Source organism: Myxocyprinus asiaticus, chromosome 7 (assembly GCF_019703515.2).
Source record: "Myxocyprinus asiaticus isolate MX2 ecotype Aquarium Trade chromosome 7, UBuf_Myxa_2, whole genome shotgun sequence".
Lineage (NCBI taxonomy): Eukaryota > Metazoa > Chordata > Actinopteri > Cypriniformes > Catostomidae > Myxocyprinus > Myxocyprinus asiaticus.
This window is the reverse complement of record NC_059350.1, coordinates 16,266,021-16,281,746: the sequence shown is the minus strand read 5'-3', so window position 1 is coordinate 16,281,746 and position 15,726 is coordinate 16,266,021. Positions and strand designations below refer to the sequence as shown.

Here is a 15,726-nt window from a genome sequence, read left to right as displayed (position 1 = left end):
AAATCGAAATATGAAACAGGAAATTATTTGGTAATTTTTTTTATTATTTGAAAATCTAAATCAGTGTTTCCCAACCTTTTTTGTTCTATGTACTCTCCCTCAAACCTCCATTAGTCATGCTAAAAAAAAATGGATGATAATAATAGGCTACTAATAATAATAATAATAATAATAAAACAGAAATTGATTCATTTGAAAGGCTACATCAGATATAATTTATTATTAAAAGTAATCAAGTGAAGAAATTTACACCTGTCATCTGTCTTTATATATTGTGTTTTGTATTCTTGCCTTAAAAAGAAACTGAATGGAAAATAGATTGGCTAATCTTCAGTGTTGCCAGGACATTAAATAACTAGTTTTTAAATAACAATCAATGAACAATTAGGCTGCAGCTTTAAAAACTTTTCCAAGCCTCTTTGTAACATTACAGAACACGCTGGTGTTATATTGGAGTGAATCCCACTGACAAAAAGAGGTGGATATTGTTTAACTGAGCAATCAAGATCATTCAAATAAGCAAATACTCGGCAGTTACTGTTACTTTACTTAATAATACATTAGACTTCGGTTTGTTTCTCACCAAACCTTATCATATGCCTTCAGAACAAGGCAGAAGTCTCATACAATAATTATTAGACTTCTGAATTATACTTTTGCATCCTTTATGAAGCTTGTAGATTTGGTCACCATAAACTGCCATTGTATGACATCACTGTGTACAAATGTTTTTTTGTTTTGTTTTTTGTTTTGTGTTAAGAAAAATAAAGAAAGTCATATGGGGTTATAACAACACAGGGGTGAGTAAACAATGACTGAATTTTCATTTTTGGGTTACTGTCCCTTTAACTAATAGATTCTAAGGCAATAGATTCTAAATAAAGCAATTATTTTCTAATAAACAATGTCACAGACAAATTATGATTTAGGAAATTTGTCAATTATTTATCTAATCAAATTGAATTCATGGAGTAATATACTGCATGTATGATATGCTCTCATCATTGCAAAGAGCAAGATGTAGCAATAACCGTTTTAAACTGGAAAGAGAGGAAATATTGTCAACAATAACTCCTTCGTCCTCCATCCATTTTCCGTCATTTGATTTCAACTTCTCAGGAAATTGTAATTTGGCCATTTTGAATCAATGTAATAAAATTGATTTCTATTATAGATATAAAACATTCCACACAAGTGTAATATGCTGTTTAGTTAATATTAACTACAAGTTTAATGGATTATGATTTAATTTATCCAACCTGTATTTTTGAATGTATTGATAAATATTGATGCAAGATATGGCCGTTTTTATAACTTTCAGACATTCCACTGAAAGGTTTCAAGACACGAGACATTTAAAACATATAACGAAACATGTTATTTTATTGTCTTAAAAAGTAACACAATCTCCCAACTGGGTTTATCACATACACTACCACAACGATGAAACACCATACTACACAAATAGGGACTTCTTTTCAAATATTATAGACATTACAAAAAGATCCCTCATAACTTTCAGGTTTTTTTTAAAGTTATACTAAGCATGGTAGATTGATTTCATTTACAGTATGATACTGTACACTGTCACCATTTAGAAACAATGTTGTCTGACGTGGTTCTAAAATCCATAATGTTTAAGGGAAGACATTTCATGGTCATTTTTATTTCATATGAAATATTTTACAATATAAACAAAGCATCCGTCTTGGATGGACTAAACAGCAACCAGAGGCCAGGCATTTAAGTGCAAACATGTTTTTGTTTTTTTACAAGGCAGTCTTGGCTGCATTACTCCCTTTATCTATCAAAAACTAAAGCAAGAAAAAAAAAGAAAGAGAAAAATATGATTCCCAGATGGTGGAGGGGGTTAAAATAAAAACTAAAATTCACAAAATGTGACAGAAAACCAAAATGCATCCTTTGACAGAGCCTTGCCAAATATAGGTCTTGTTTTTTGTATTGAAGTCAATCAGAAACCATTCAAACACTAAAGTGATTTTGAGAGGGGTATACTTCAATAAACTAGGGTTAGGGATTATAAGTAAAGCTCTATCGCAATGAATTAAGAAAGTATATTTTTATAGTGCTGAAATGTTATGGAGTGCTTACTCTGTCTAATGTAAATCTCAGGTGTACATTTATGATGTCTAGGAATGATATACAATTACCATTGAATCATCTGAGGCTCTTGTCTTTCACACAATCTTCATCCCACCTCCAACTACAGGGTTTAAGAGGCTGCTTGGACCCTAACCACTGACCTATCAATTATTAGATGGGAAACTGAACACAATACTATTGCAATCAGTATTGCCAACAGGTAGAAGGTCATCTTTGTAGTTCACACTGTGGTGGAACTATTTTCGATTTGGACTAAGTTTGTTGGATACAAGAAAGCCTGACAAGGTAAGCCTATGTGATCCATTTTGAAATCAGTTGAGGTGCTTATTTCTATCTCATATTATCTAGAATATAGCTTAAGTCTAGATGCATTTTCAACAAACTAGAATTGATCCTCACTGAGCTTGAAGTCATGAACTAGATAAACAGATTTTCATGTAAAGAGGACAGCAGAGAACTAAAAATGGCTACGTACACAAACTGGAGGGAGGAAATAAAATTGCAATGTTTTGCTGATGTAGTGCTTGTCAGATTTATACACAACTTGCAGATAAGTAAAAGACACTTCTGTCAAAAAACGTGAAAATTGAGTTGAAACTACAGCACTTAATACTGATTATTTTAGAATAAGTCCTCTTAGTTACAATGTCCGCCACTCCTTGTCAACATTCACAGAGAAGAGGCTGATAGCGCTGTGTTCCACAGGCAAAGAATCCAAATCTGTACACGTCCCTACCTTGTTGTTACACAGGTGGTGGAGGTAGCTAGTTATGTGCATGTATGTGGGGTTTAGGGTAGTTTGCATGGCTGATTGCAGGTGTGTGTGTGTGTGTGTGTGTGTGTGTGTATGTGGATAATACTGGAGTGAGAGGGAGCGAGCTGAAAGTGGTGAACGTCTTTGATTTTAAACACAACAAGAAGTCCCACTGGAGCATATCCACCTGTACACTCATCAAAAAGCAATGAGACTGTGGAGGACATGAGCAAATAAACAAAATGTAAAAAAGGGAGAATCACCACATAATAGCACCAATGGATGTGACACGAGCTCTGCTCTCTTTCCCAATTCTCACAGAGTCACTGCCAGTAGGGAAAAGACCATTAGGACGGGTGCACTCTTGAGATAACATGTCAAACAGTTAAAGCCATAGTCCAAATGTTTAAAGCAAATATTTTAATGTTTAATTCAATCTTGGAAAATGGGCCTTTGCTCATGGATCTGAGCGTTATATACCACAAGGCAGGTCAAAATGTAATGTAATCCATATTGGTCTCTGACATTTAAAAGGAATGATAAATAACAGTGGAGCAAATTTTTTGTACATACTTTCACTGAATCATCTGTTCCAACCGTAAACAAATATTTATTGAAAACATGAGAAGATTGTGAATATACATAAAATGTGTTGGCTGTGGTAAAATTTGAAACCAGATCAGCTGTCGACCATACTTTCAGGGACATGGTTTGTGTAATGTTCAAAAACAGCTCAATTCCCATGCAAAAAAACAAAACAAAAAAAACAGTTGAAAATAAAATATCACTGTGGTTTGGATTCAACTCAAGTAAGAAAATATTAGAAAATAAAGGTTTTATCACAGCAGCAAAAGGGCAGAGTCTCTGAATCTCACTGGCCCAAAGGAAGAGAACTTTATGACCTTTCCATGGAGCATACAGATGTTACGAACACAGCACCCGTGTTCCCGCCATTGCGTTTCCCAACATCCTCTCCCTCTCACAACAACAAATAGAACCATCAAGCTACACACAAGACAAGCATGTTTCCAAACCAACAATGACATTGACAAGTGTCCTGGTCCATGAGACTAGGCAACTGATTCACACCGGCATAAAACGTACACCTGTTTTTGATTTTCATTTCTAAAGGGAATAAAATAATACAAAATAACCTATACATTGAATTAAACTTATGCATAAGCATGATTAAATTGAAATAATTTACATTTTTGTCTACCAAGAGCATGTTTTATTCCAGTAATAAACAAAGCGATCCAGAGAAACTTGATTCCAGACTGACTGATGTTTTTACCTCTTCTTAGGAGAGTAACTATTCATGACCTGAGATTAATATGGATATAAACTTTAATGAAACAGGTAAATCCATTAAATAATGTAAAGTTGCATACAAAGTACTTGTATGCACAATAAAATTGGGTTAAAAAAAGTAATGTTTCCTAAATAAATCCTTTAATTTCAGAACGAGATCCTTTTTTCACTAATTCAGTCTACGTATTGTTTTTAATAAGCATGTGAGTATGATTCCTATTGTTTTGCCAATGTAGCTAATAGTGTCATGACAAATGGGTTTATTTTTTGGAATACTATACAACTTTATGAATCATGAATTTAATTATTCCTAATTTTTTTTAAACTGTGCACCAATATCACAAATCTTCATCTTTAGTACTTTAGACCTGCACATCAGCATCTATTTCTTAATGCGTGCAAGCTTAACCCATTGGCAGAATGATCTCTAATCTGAATGACAAAAAATACTGCTGAAAATAAAACACTGTCAAATTACCAGTTACTTCAAGACTATTTTGAACACAACGGCTGATTCCAACAGGAGAATTTCCTGATTAATTGCTTGTTAAGGTAAATCCTATGATGAGAAATTTCCTTTTTGATTTTTTCCCCAATTGTTTTTTCTCTTTTTTCCTGTGACCTTCTTGTATGCTGTGAGAACAGTCTCTGGAAGCCATGCCTGTTGGTTTAACAGTCCCCATGTAGTCGAGGTGCAAGACGGAAGGAATCACCCAACCTCCTGCACTGAGGCACCCCAATGTTGCAGATCACCCTGACCCTATGTCACCCCAGGTGGGCCCATGTCAGACGCTGGTGATGGAGGCAAGGCAGTTGGGAGATTTCTGCAGTTTCTCAGGTTGCGTGGTAGGGGGCTCTGGGATTGCACGGAAGCTGAATGGGGGACCGATGCTGGTGGTACCCATGTGGCCTGGACTTAGGGCCGGATTCTGTCGCCGGTTGCTCTCCACTATGCTTGAGGTGTTGGATGCAAGGCTCTCCCGTGTGCTGAGAAAGAGGTGGAGGAGGGAAATGAGCAGAGAGAAAGAGACAGGGAGAGAAAGAAACAAGATAAATCCAAAGGGTAAAAAGGTCGATTTCACAAAAGTGTGTTACAGGAAAGGAAGTATGAGAATTGAAAAAGAGAGGTTTAAGACATATATAAGACATTGATAAGAATGAATTTGAATCATGCAAAAACAATTCAGCTAAGACCCCATTAGATCAAAACTGGAGTTTTGTGGATTTTAGTCCATGTGTGTTAGCTTTGAGGCCATCTCTATGCTAGGTTTCTCTTAAATGTGGACAAAATACACTATTCACAGATATGCATTTGAAGTAGTCTTTCTCTTCTGGGAAAACAGACCAAAAATACTGATGACTTATCCAGCACTACCCACGTGTCTTCCAATCAGATGCTCTCTAAAAGGAAAATGTCCCTCCCCTTGCAACCAACCAAGAAGTAGCAAATCACGGTTCATGCATTTTGGTTCATGTAACTAAAGTCTACTGGCTGTTAAAAAAGCCTCCTTCGACATGTGCCGTCCAAACTTCCTGTTTCAATAGAAAAACGTCAACACAGGACCGAACATTTTGCTCATCAAGCGATTTCATTGAGCTTTTAAATCAAAAACACACAGCCTCATCATTACCTTCATATGGTTACACTCTTGTTTGAAAGATTGTTTAGCTGTGCAAAAACAATATGGTCTTTTATAACAGTATGACTACAGCGTTGACGCTACCAAACCAGAGAAGCACTTACAGCCAGGCGTAAGAGAGAAAGTATATTCCTATTGCAGGTAGAACTGGATTAAATACAGTGATTAAACTCTAATATGATGTATGTAATAGCAGTACTGTATAGATACATGCAGAGTTTTTTTTTTTGTTTTTGTTTTTTTTTGCATGTCCCACTCTGTAATTGCATTACTAACTCACATCAATCACAAACTAAATTGTGTCTAAGCACAAGAGCTATGCTGGTGTTTTTCCAGAAGCTGCGGAATGACATCACTGCTAATGTGATGAGTCATCCAGAAAATAGCAAATGAATGTGTGTATGTGTGTGTCAGTGAAAAGGGGCTGCTGGGGGTCTTAAAATGAGAGACTTGTCTCATAAGCTTTTTGGGGCTATTCATTCAGAAGCAAACATTAGACTCTAATGTCTAGTGTGCTAATGTGGCAGACAGAGCCCAGCCACATCACAGCTCTCTTCTGTCAAAGAAAATTATTTTTTAATGAAACTTCTGTAATCATTTGCCCACCCTCATGTTCCGTGGAACACAAAGGAGAAGTTTAGCAAAATGTCTGAGCTGCTCCCTTCCATAAAGTGGATGGGGACCAAGTGCAGTCAAGCTCCAAAAAGGACAAAAAAAGCACCATAAAGTATCATAAAAGTAGTTCATTTGACTCATGCATGACTATATTCCAAGTCCTCTGAAGTCAAGTCTGAATTTTTTGTGAGGAAAAACAGAAATTTAAGTTGATATTTACTGAAAATTTTACTTGACTGTCTTATTTTTCCTGTCCTTTTTTCCATTTGTTTCATTGTATGGAAAACATTAGCTTGAACATATTGCTATAAATAACTCATTTTCTGTTGCACAGAAGAAAGAATGTCATACAGGGTGAGAAAATTACGCCTTTTAATTGTAGGGTGAAATATTCCTTTAAAGGGTCTCCAAACTTGTGTGGGAGTGGTGAAATTGCTCCATCACTATCTGGCTGAGTCCCAACTATATTCTAAGCTGTTTACTTTTATCATCAGTACAAGGCACATACAGTATATATAGATAAGTATTGTAGAATACATTGTATTACACACATTTTTCTTTACATGGCTTCCAATCCAATACAAAATTATTATTTTCAAATCTTATCTTGCTACTCAAAACATATACAGAGCATATAAATATTACAATGCAAAAAATCTGTTCAGAGAGAGCAAGGCTTGCTATGAAATTTTTGGAATGGAGCTTGCCTCTCTAGAACATGCATCTGTTAAATAATGAGGTCAGAAGGTCATTGGAATCATTTCAAAATATAAAAATAGTCCAAAACGCTGCAGATTTAAAGACTCCTGGACAATGGCGCCTCCAGGATTTTTTTTATGGGGTGGCCAGTGGGGAACAGTAAAATTTTTAGGGTGGCACACCAAAAATGTGTGTGTGTGTGTGTTGGCGGGTTTGGGTGGTTTATGAGGACAATTTTTAGGTTACAAACTGGTAATTACAAGGGTATTCTGCTATAAATGTGGTTAATGAGGACATTTCTAGTGTCCCCATAATTCAAATCACTTAAAAAAACATACTAAACAATGTTTTTTTTAAATGTAAAAATGCAGAAAGTTTTTTGTGAGGGTTAGGTTTAGGGTTAGGGTTAGGGGATAGAATCTATAGTTCATAAGTATAAAAATCATTATTTCATAGAGAGTCCTCATAAGGATAGCCGCACCAACATAAACTAACATTCCCAGATCATTGCAGGCAGGTTTTTCTGTGGCAACCTTAAAAGAACTTATGCAGAACGTTCTGTAATGGTTATTTTTAGGTTTTATTTGTGTAACCATAAACTAAACTTCCAAGAACGTTGCAGGGAGGTTTTTGTGGGACAAATTTAAAATAGCATACAGAAAGTTTTCTAATGGTTATTTTTAAGTTTTATTTTTCGTTCACATTTTTTATCATCATATTTTATTATTTGAGGTTGACAGACAACTATGAGTGAAATTAGTGAAGCAGGCTAGCATTTAATTAAATGCAGAAAATAGATAGGTTAACAATAAATGGCATTTGAACACATTCAAATTAACAGATGAGAAAGACATTTAAGAATACACTACCTTCCTACCTCAATATATTATCTTAATATCTAATTACCTTAGTCGCTGTCTGATAGCTATACTGTATATGAATGCACATTTGATCTGCATGTGCTTCATTCAGCCACAGAAATCCACATAACAAATGGGTTATATCTGCTGTACTGTATTTGTTTAATTTATTTAGTTTTTATAAATGTAAAAAACAAATGAACAAATAATATCAGCAGTCCGGTTTACCTATATGCACTGTTTGACTTTGTGTGTGTGTGTGTGTGTGTGTGTGTGTGTGTCAAGCACTAATGTAAACAGACTTGACTTCGTGCATCGGATAATCACGCTTGATCAGCATGTTTTCACTGTGAGTATATGAGTTTTAAACTGTTGTAGTGGTGCTTTTGTGAAAGTCTGGCTGTCTGTTTCAGAAAACAAACATATTATATGCCTGAAAAGACTGTTTGAGTTGCTGTTTGTGTGAATGAAAACCGCATCTGCACCTAATAAGTAGACGTGTCTGCGTGCATGGGATTATCGCGTTTAGATGTGATGGCTGTGCATATACACGCTGTGAACTGTTATCGTGGTACTTTGGTGACAATTAGGCTGTTTGTTACATAAAATAAACATACTATGTGCTTGAAAAGTCTCTTTGAGTAGCTGTATGTTTGACGAATGGCAACCGCTACTAATGCAAACAAATTGCAGCAGGCATCTGAGGAAGATCGCAATTGATGTATTGACTGTGCGTATACGAGCTATAAACTTTTTATCTTGGTACTTTGGTGACGAGTTGGATATATGTATATAAAATAAACTTATTCTGTGGTTTAAAAGACTGTATGAGTAACTGTTTGAACAAATATAAACTACAGACACTTGACCAACGTAGCCTGTGTCGGCACGAAAGCCGCTTTGTATCTGGCAGCTTGTAACGTAACTGGTTGTTGCAGAAACACATATGTGCAACACTACTCTGAGGGGCCTGGTTATTAACCATCACATATGTGTGACGGTATATATGAAAGGGTTAAAGCTTTGTTCTGGGAATGTTCTGGAAACCAAAAATTGTTTTTTGTGGAAACTTGCTAGATTAATAATAATAGGCTAATGGTCAAGATGATGATGATGATGTAAACTCACTCTTTTCATAAAGAGGCAATAGCATAATATTAGATTACTATAGCGTGTCCTTTAACGTGATTGTTAACAATCACATTGACTGGCTGCTGCATTATAAGTGAACATACTGTATGACTGGGCAAACAAAAGTAGCTGACTGTAAATGTGTTTTTACACGCTGTCGTTATCAGGAGTGCACAAAAACGCACGTCTCCTCCACCACTGCTCCTGGATCAGCAAGTACTAAAAACACAAACGTGCACTATTGTAAGTCGTAAAGACAGCATGTGCAGAACATGTAGTCTCTCTCAGTTATTCTACCCCTGCCATTTCCCTTTGAATGAGTCACACAGACCCAAGGGGTCTATTTTTAGCAGCTGAAAAAAGTCTTCACCCTCTCGCTCATAAAGGGCTTTTGCTAACACATACACAGCCCTGGGAAACCCACTGGTTTTTGGCCTTGTCAAATAAAAAGAGTAGAAAGTCTGGTATACACAGCAGTGTATATGCTATGGTGGTCTAAAGTGGGGAAAGATAAGGCCTCTATGGCAACTATGTCCTTAAATCAAACATGTATTGCACTTATTTCACTCAACCATTAAAGGGCATTGGAATAATCGATGTAAAACAGCATATTAAAACAAAAGAAATATCCCATGAAAAAAAAAACAATTCAGCATTTCATTTGTTTGGCTGTCAGGAAAAAAAAAAGCTGATTCACAGCAGTTTATGTTTTTTTTTTTTTTTAGCTGTTATATATTGGCTATGTCCAAAATTAGAAAATTGCTGCTTTAGGAGGCTGTATACTGATGTAGGAATGCATCATGGCAAGTCTGAATCCAATATTTGCATCATATTCTGTCTACTGAGATGCCTTCATCTGGTAAATTTTTGAAGGCAGCATAGATCCAGCCTTCGTTGCTTTTATTTATCCCAAAATCACAAAATCCTTGTACGATGCGCTGGTTGGTTGAAAGAATAAACATGACATCTAATGGAGTGGGTAAGCACTGAAATAAGTAGTTTCTAAATATTTGCATGGTTGTCTAAAGCACAAATGAATTTGTTTTAGATCACTAGAGATGAGGTTATGGTGCCTTGGAAGACTGTCCGAGGTGCCTTCATATGCAAACCGCTGCCTGTGAAGTCATTGAAGGGCTGGGGACAGCTGCCTTAGCTTTTGGATGCAGTCACTGTAGCTCATTGCTCATTAATATCATATATTCTTATTAATGAACTTAGTATTATAACTTCTGTAATAAGTAGGGGTGTAACAGTTCTCGGTAAAAATACCACTCGGTTTGCCACCCACGACTCTGTAGTTCCATACGTTGGATGCATGTGTTTGTCACATGAGCAATACGACTGCTTTGAGATACTGTTTTACTCAAGTCAACGATGTGCACAGACAAGGACTACTAGTATGTATGACAGAAGACATGGCACAAACCATGGTTTTGCTTCAATTAATCATGGTTTTACTACAGTAATACTGTAGTATCTATATAGTAGCCATGGTTTTACTATAGTATTGTAGTAACCATGGTTAATTTTGTGGTCACTATGTTTTACTACAAATACCATGGTTAAACTATGGTTACGGTAGTAAAACCATGGTGATTTTTCACAAGGGGAAACCTGTTGAAGTGCTTGTTACTATATAGAGTACTCTTACTTCGGATTTGGCAGTAGAATTTTTTCTGAACATAACAATTACCGAACTGTACCAAAACCGTGACCCTAAAACCGTGCTACAAACCGAACAGTGAGAAATGTGAACCGTAACACCCCTAGTAATAAGATGATCTAAAAAAAAAAAAAAAAGTGGAATACCAGTATCTTGAAATTCAAAGACAGGGGTGCTCAATCCTAATCCTGGAGATCTACCTTCCTCTAAAGTTTAGTTCCAACCCTTCTCTAACACAACAGCTTATGATTATCAAGTGAACCCCAAAATCTTGATTAACTGGTTCAGGTGTGTTTGATTACAATTGGAGCTAAACTCTTCAGGAAGAAGATCTAACTTCCTGAAGAGTTTAGTTCTGTTTTAAGTTATACCAGAAACTCTCTTTCAGGTCTAATAGCTAGCAATAGCAATGCATCTACAATTAGCTTGAGAATGTACATTCATTATAAGCTCACAATTAGAGTAATACATTAATTACTATTACAATGGTATCCACAATCTACTGTTTGTGGCGTAGGTACTTACCGAGGGGAGTTAAACCCACTGTCTACTGTCACACTACTGCTGTCCATGCTGTCCAGCCGTGCTGAGTGAGCCGACTTTTGGCTGTTATTATTTTCACCCTCCTTAGGGCTAAGCAGAGTCAAGTTGTTTTCAAACTTTCTCTGTAGATCTCGCTCTTTCTCTCGTTCTAGCAACCACTGCATGGTCCCTCCTCCGCCTCCGCCACCCTCTCCACCCCCTGCCCGCCCCTTTGCCTCAGTCGGGGTTGCCTCTTTGCGGGAGGATTCCTCCACCTCCTCATCATCATCGGACACGTTGTAATAGTCAAAAGCAGCCTCAGATGTTGAGGGAGCACCCTGTTCTGTGCCTGTAGGTGCTGGTGCAGAAGCAGACAAAGGGGTGGAATTGGGTGGCTGTTGGGTCTCTAGAGTATCGGATGATTTCATATGCGGAGTTTTGCGCAAAGTGCCTGACTTTGAGTAGCCACTGTCCACATAGCTCACAGTCAAAACATTGTGTGGAGGTTTGAACAAAGTGTCCTTGCTGAAAATCTCTTTCCTCTTGTCCACCCCGCCACCAGCGCTACCACCACCTCCCCCGCCCCCTGGGTTAGTGCTGTGTTGATGTTGTATCAAACGTCCATTGGACATAGGTTCAGGTGTCTGGCTTGGTATGGGTTTGCCAGAACCATTGTGCCCCTTGGAGGTGGAGGAGTCCTCTTTGTACTCCATGGGGTGCGGAGAGGGGAGGTGTGGTGTCTGCCGGTCAGCAGGAGAGCCCTTGTGGATTCCGTCAGATGGGGTTAAAGTGTCATGGTCGGATTTGCCCAGAGTCAGTGGGGCAGTAAGGATTGTTTCATTCGATGTATTGCACTGGAAGTAGTCATCAGCCAAAGGCTTTGGCGACAGGGCCTTCAGGTCACTGTAGGCTGGCAGGCTATCCCTGCTCTTGTTCCGTTTGAGAGGGCTACAGAGCCTTGATTCATCCAGACTCAATTTGCCCATATCAGGTACAGACATTTCCGAGCTGAACTTGGCAGCAGAAAACATGATGCATGAGTAGTGTGGGACCTTTTGTGAGGAGGCCCTCAGTGTCCCGTCATCAGTATAATAACGGCTTCTGTCGTCAGGACTGTGGTCATAATCCTCAGTTGTGCCAAGAGTAGAGCTTCCACCTCCCAGTGGGCCCTTGGAGTTGTCCATAGAACGTGATCGCTCTTTAGCCTTATCAGGCCGCTCGTTGCGTGACTTGCGGTCCTGCGTGTGGCTGTGGCTACGGTGCACCCTTGAATGTGATGTCCCACGTGAAGGCTCAGGGAAAGGCATCTCTGTCCGCCTCTTTGCAAGCTCCCCTGATACATCCCACTCTGGGGTAACAGGAAAGTGTGACTCAGCAATGTTGGGGTTGCTGTGGACAAGGTAGGCACCACCACTTCTGCGTTCCACCGTGTACATTCCCTCTCTCGGTGAGCGTACCAGTGAGTGACTGAAAAAACGGTAGTCCCTCTCCAAGCCTACTGCAGGCACGTCTAGATTAGAGCCCTCCGAGGGGTCTCCTCGAGAAGCCCGTGTCTTGCTGTGAGAACGCGACTTCCCGTGTGGCACACGCCGGTGGCCTCGGCTGCGACGACTGCGGGCGCTGTGCTGTGCAGATGAGCTGGCCTTGTTGCGCTGAGCACGTTCCTCTTCCAGCCGCTTCATGACAGCAGTATGACGGGCCACGTTCTCCACTGTCAGGTCTGGATTGATACGGCGGATAATTTCCATCTCCACCTCACGAGGTATGGCTGCAGATGAAGGCATGTCCTCATCCCTCAGGGGCCACTCCTCTGGAGGAAACTGTGCTGAAAAGATGGCTAGCTGTTTGGTCTTGTCCTTTTTGAAGCTCAAACGGAACAGCTTTAGGCCAAACTTCTTAGACTGCCTCTCGCTGCTGCCCCCACCACTGCCCTCCTTCTTCTTGGTTAGTGTGTCTGTCTTATAAGAAAAGGTGGCAGCCATGGTCTTGCTCTTGTCTGTGGGGTCAGGGGGGTGCTGAATGGCAGGTGGAGGGGGTGGGGGTTGTGGGTATGAAGGGGGATCTCCTTTGGGTTCTTTTGGGGACTTTCTTTGAATTGTGGAGGTATGGATGTTAGGCACCTCATCCCAGTATGCATTATAGGAGTCGCAGTGGTTCTTAGGGTTTGGTCTTTCTCGCACACAGCCAGAGGTGGAGGGAGTGATGGTTCCAGATTGTGGTGAGGTGCATTGCTGTTGTGGTGGTGGCTGTTGCTGTTGTTGAAGCTGTTGTGGTTGCTGTTGCTGTCGTTCTGGATGCCTCTCGTCCAGGTGGTACCACTTGCTATTGGTGCGGATGAGGGAGGGGGTGATGAAGTAGGTCTGTGGAGTAACAATGAAGTAACCTTCTGGCGTGGGGTAGATCTTCCTCTCCCGTACCAACATGTTCAGCGTGTGCCGTAGGATCTCTGGACTCGGAGTGGGTACACCTGAAGAAAATACAACCACATGTAATTTTCATAATAAATTTTATAATGCAAAACTAATATTAGTGCTGACACTACTTTTTGTATTTGGCTAAACTTTGTGAAATGTAGCAGATTAGCTGGTTCATGTTTATGTCAGCATTGTCCAAAAAAGCTATGACATGCCAAAAGTAGGATTGACCGCGAGTAGATGTAATCACACAAATAACAACAGAAGGCCAATCAAAAGAAGAGTCTTGCTTGTTGATATATGTCACCACCAATCACGGCAGACCAGGCATTACTTCATCTTTTATCATCACGTCTTTAAGCCCCTCCATGTAATAAGACGGCAAAAACTGCCACTGTGTGACTTAAGATTAACTTATATGATTTAAAAAAGATACTGTAAAATCTTGGTGATTACCCTTTAATATCAAAGACATAAAAATTAAAGCCAATAAAATGTATATGAAAATTCGTAATCTAAAGTAATGGGACATAAATTAATTACTAAATTAATACATTTTTGTAAAATTCCTATTTATAAAAAAGAGGATTTATTATATATTTATTCAGTTAAAATTGTTTAGTTTGACACTCAAAGATAGACATTAGTTCTGTAGCAAGGCTTAGTGCTGTGAATGTTTCGGTGAGTTAAAAGCTGAAGTATGTAACTTTTTTGGTGTTAAAATACTTTCTCCTATCCCAGCTTAATATGCAGAGACAGCCATAAGTAAGCCATTTATAGGTTAATTTTCTTGAAAACTGTAAAAACTGTCTCTCTGTGGCACTATGAAAATTACTGTTTGTAGCGAACCATCTCAAGAGAGACAATAACATTGACTCGACCAGTGGCGTGAGTTGGGGGCGGGACTATCTGTATGTTCGAACAACGGCAGAAGAGGGCGTGTTCAGAAAGCTGTTTTGAAAACAATGTTTATTTTTGCAATTCCACTTGGTGGCTCTAGTGGAAATTACATACTTCAGCTTTAATATCACTTGCACAAACTCAGTAAACATGGCCTGTACACTCACAGACAAATAACACCAACAGTAGACTATGCTACAGGGTGCATGGTGTCCTCACTGCACTCCAGTCCTCACTTTGCCCAAATCAGCTTTTCAAAACTCTCAAACACAGAGACACACTCACACATGCACACACATAATGGATAAAGGAGCAGATAAGCTGTAACTCGTCAGGGTTAAGGGTTGACTGCCATTACATCATACTGTAATAGTTGCCATACCAACATGATGCAAACCAGAGATTCTGTTCTTTTTTTTTTTTCACTCCTTCTTTAAGGAAAGGCAAATAGGCCTTATTCAGGTGAAGTTTGCACACTTTGCACACTGCTAGGCAATGTAAGGTGTACAACAGGCTCACTCTACACAGTTAAAAGAAAATCATGTTTTAAAAATACCAAATAGCTTTGGACATTCCTTCTGTTATAAGTACAATGAAAAATCTGCTTTATTTTTTCCCCTGGGAAACTCCCTATTCTGTATCTGAAGCCAATTCACAGCATTGTCATTTCCACCTGTACCAAGACATAAAATTAAACAAGGTGAGAAAACCAATTTGGATTGTCTACTCCGAAACAGTCACAACTAACATTCATAACCAATAATTACAGCAGAACAGAAAAAAAACATGATATTGTATTTTGTTCCAAAAATATTGGTTTGTGATTCTTCGGTTGGGGTGCTTTTGACTAAAAAATTAAACTTCTTCAAACCTCTTTATTATCCATGTTAAAACATGCCATATGTCCTGGAATTAAGAGGGGTCTGGTGCTGGAATAAATATCTGACCCTGGAATAAAGGCCTCGATCAACATTCAAGTAGATTTTTGTATGTGTGAAAGTGTGGATTTTTTATATACAGGTGCAGCTCAATAAATTAGAATGTCGTGGAAAAGTTCATTTATTTCAGTAATTCAACTCAAATTGTGAAACTC

General features: G+C 38.6%; 1 protein-coding gene across 1 annotated transcript in view; it reads right to left on the bottom strand.

Moving 5' to 3' along the window:
• Positions 1-1,365: 1,365 nt before the first annotated feature.
• The window catches only part of stox2a (storkhead box 2a), an 87,575-nt gene continuing 73,214 nt past the window's right edge, over positions 1,366-15,726 (bottom strand). The window contains exons 3-4 of the mRNA XM_051702884.1: positions 11,323-13,786; positions 1,366-5,176 (exon numbers count right to left, since the gene is read on the bottom strand). Coding sequence (XP_051558844.1) covers positions 4,975-5,176; positions 11,323-13,786 — 2,666 coding nt within the window. The 3' untranslated portion in view covers positions 1,366-4,974. The remainder of the gene's footprint in view (positions 5,177-11,322; positions 13,787-15,726) is intronic.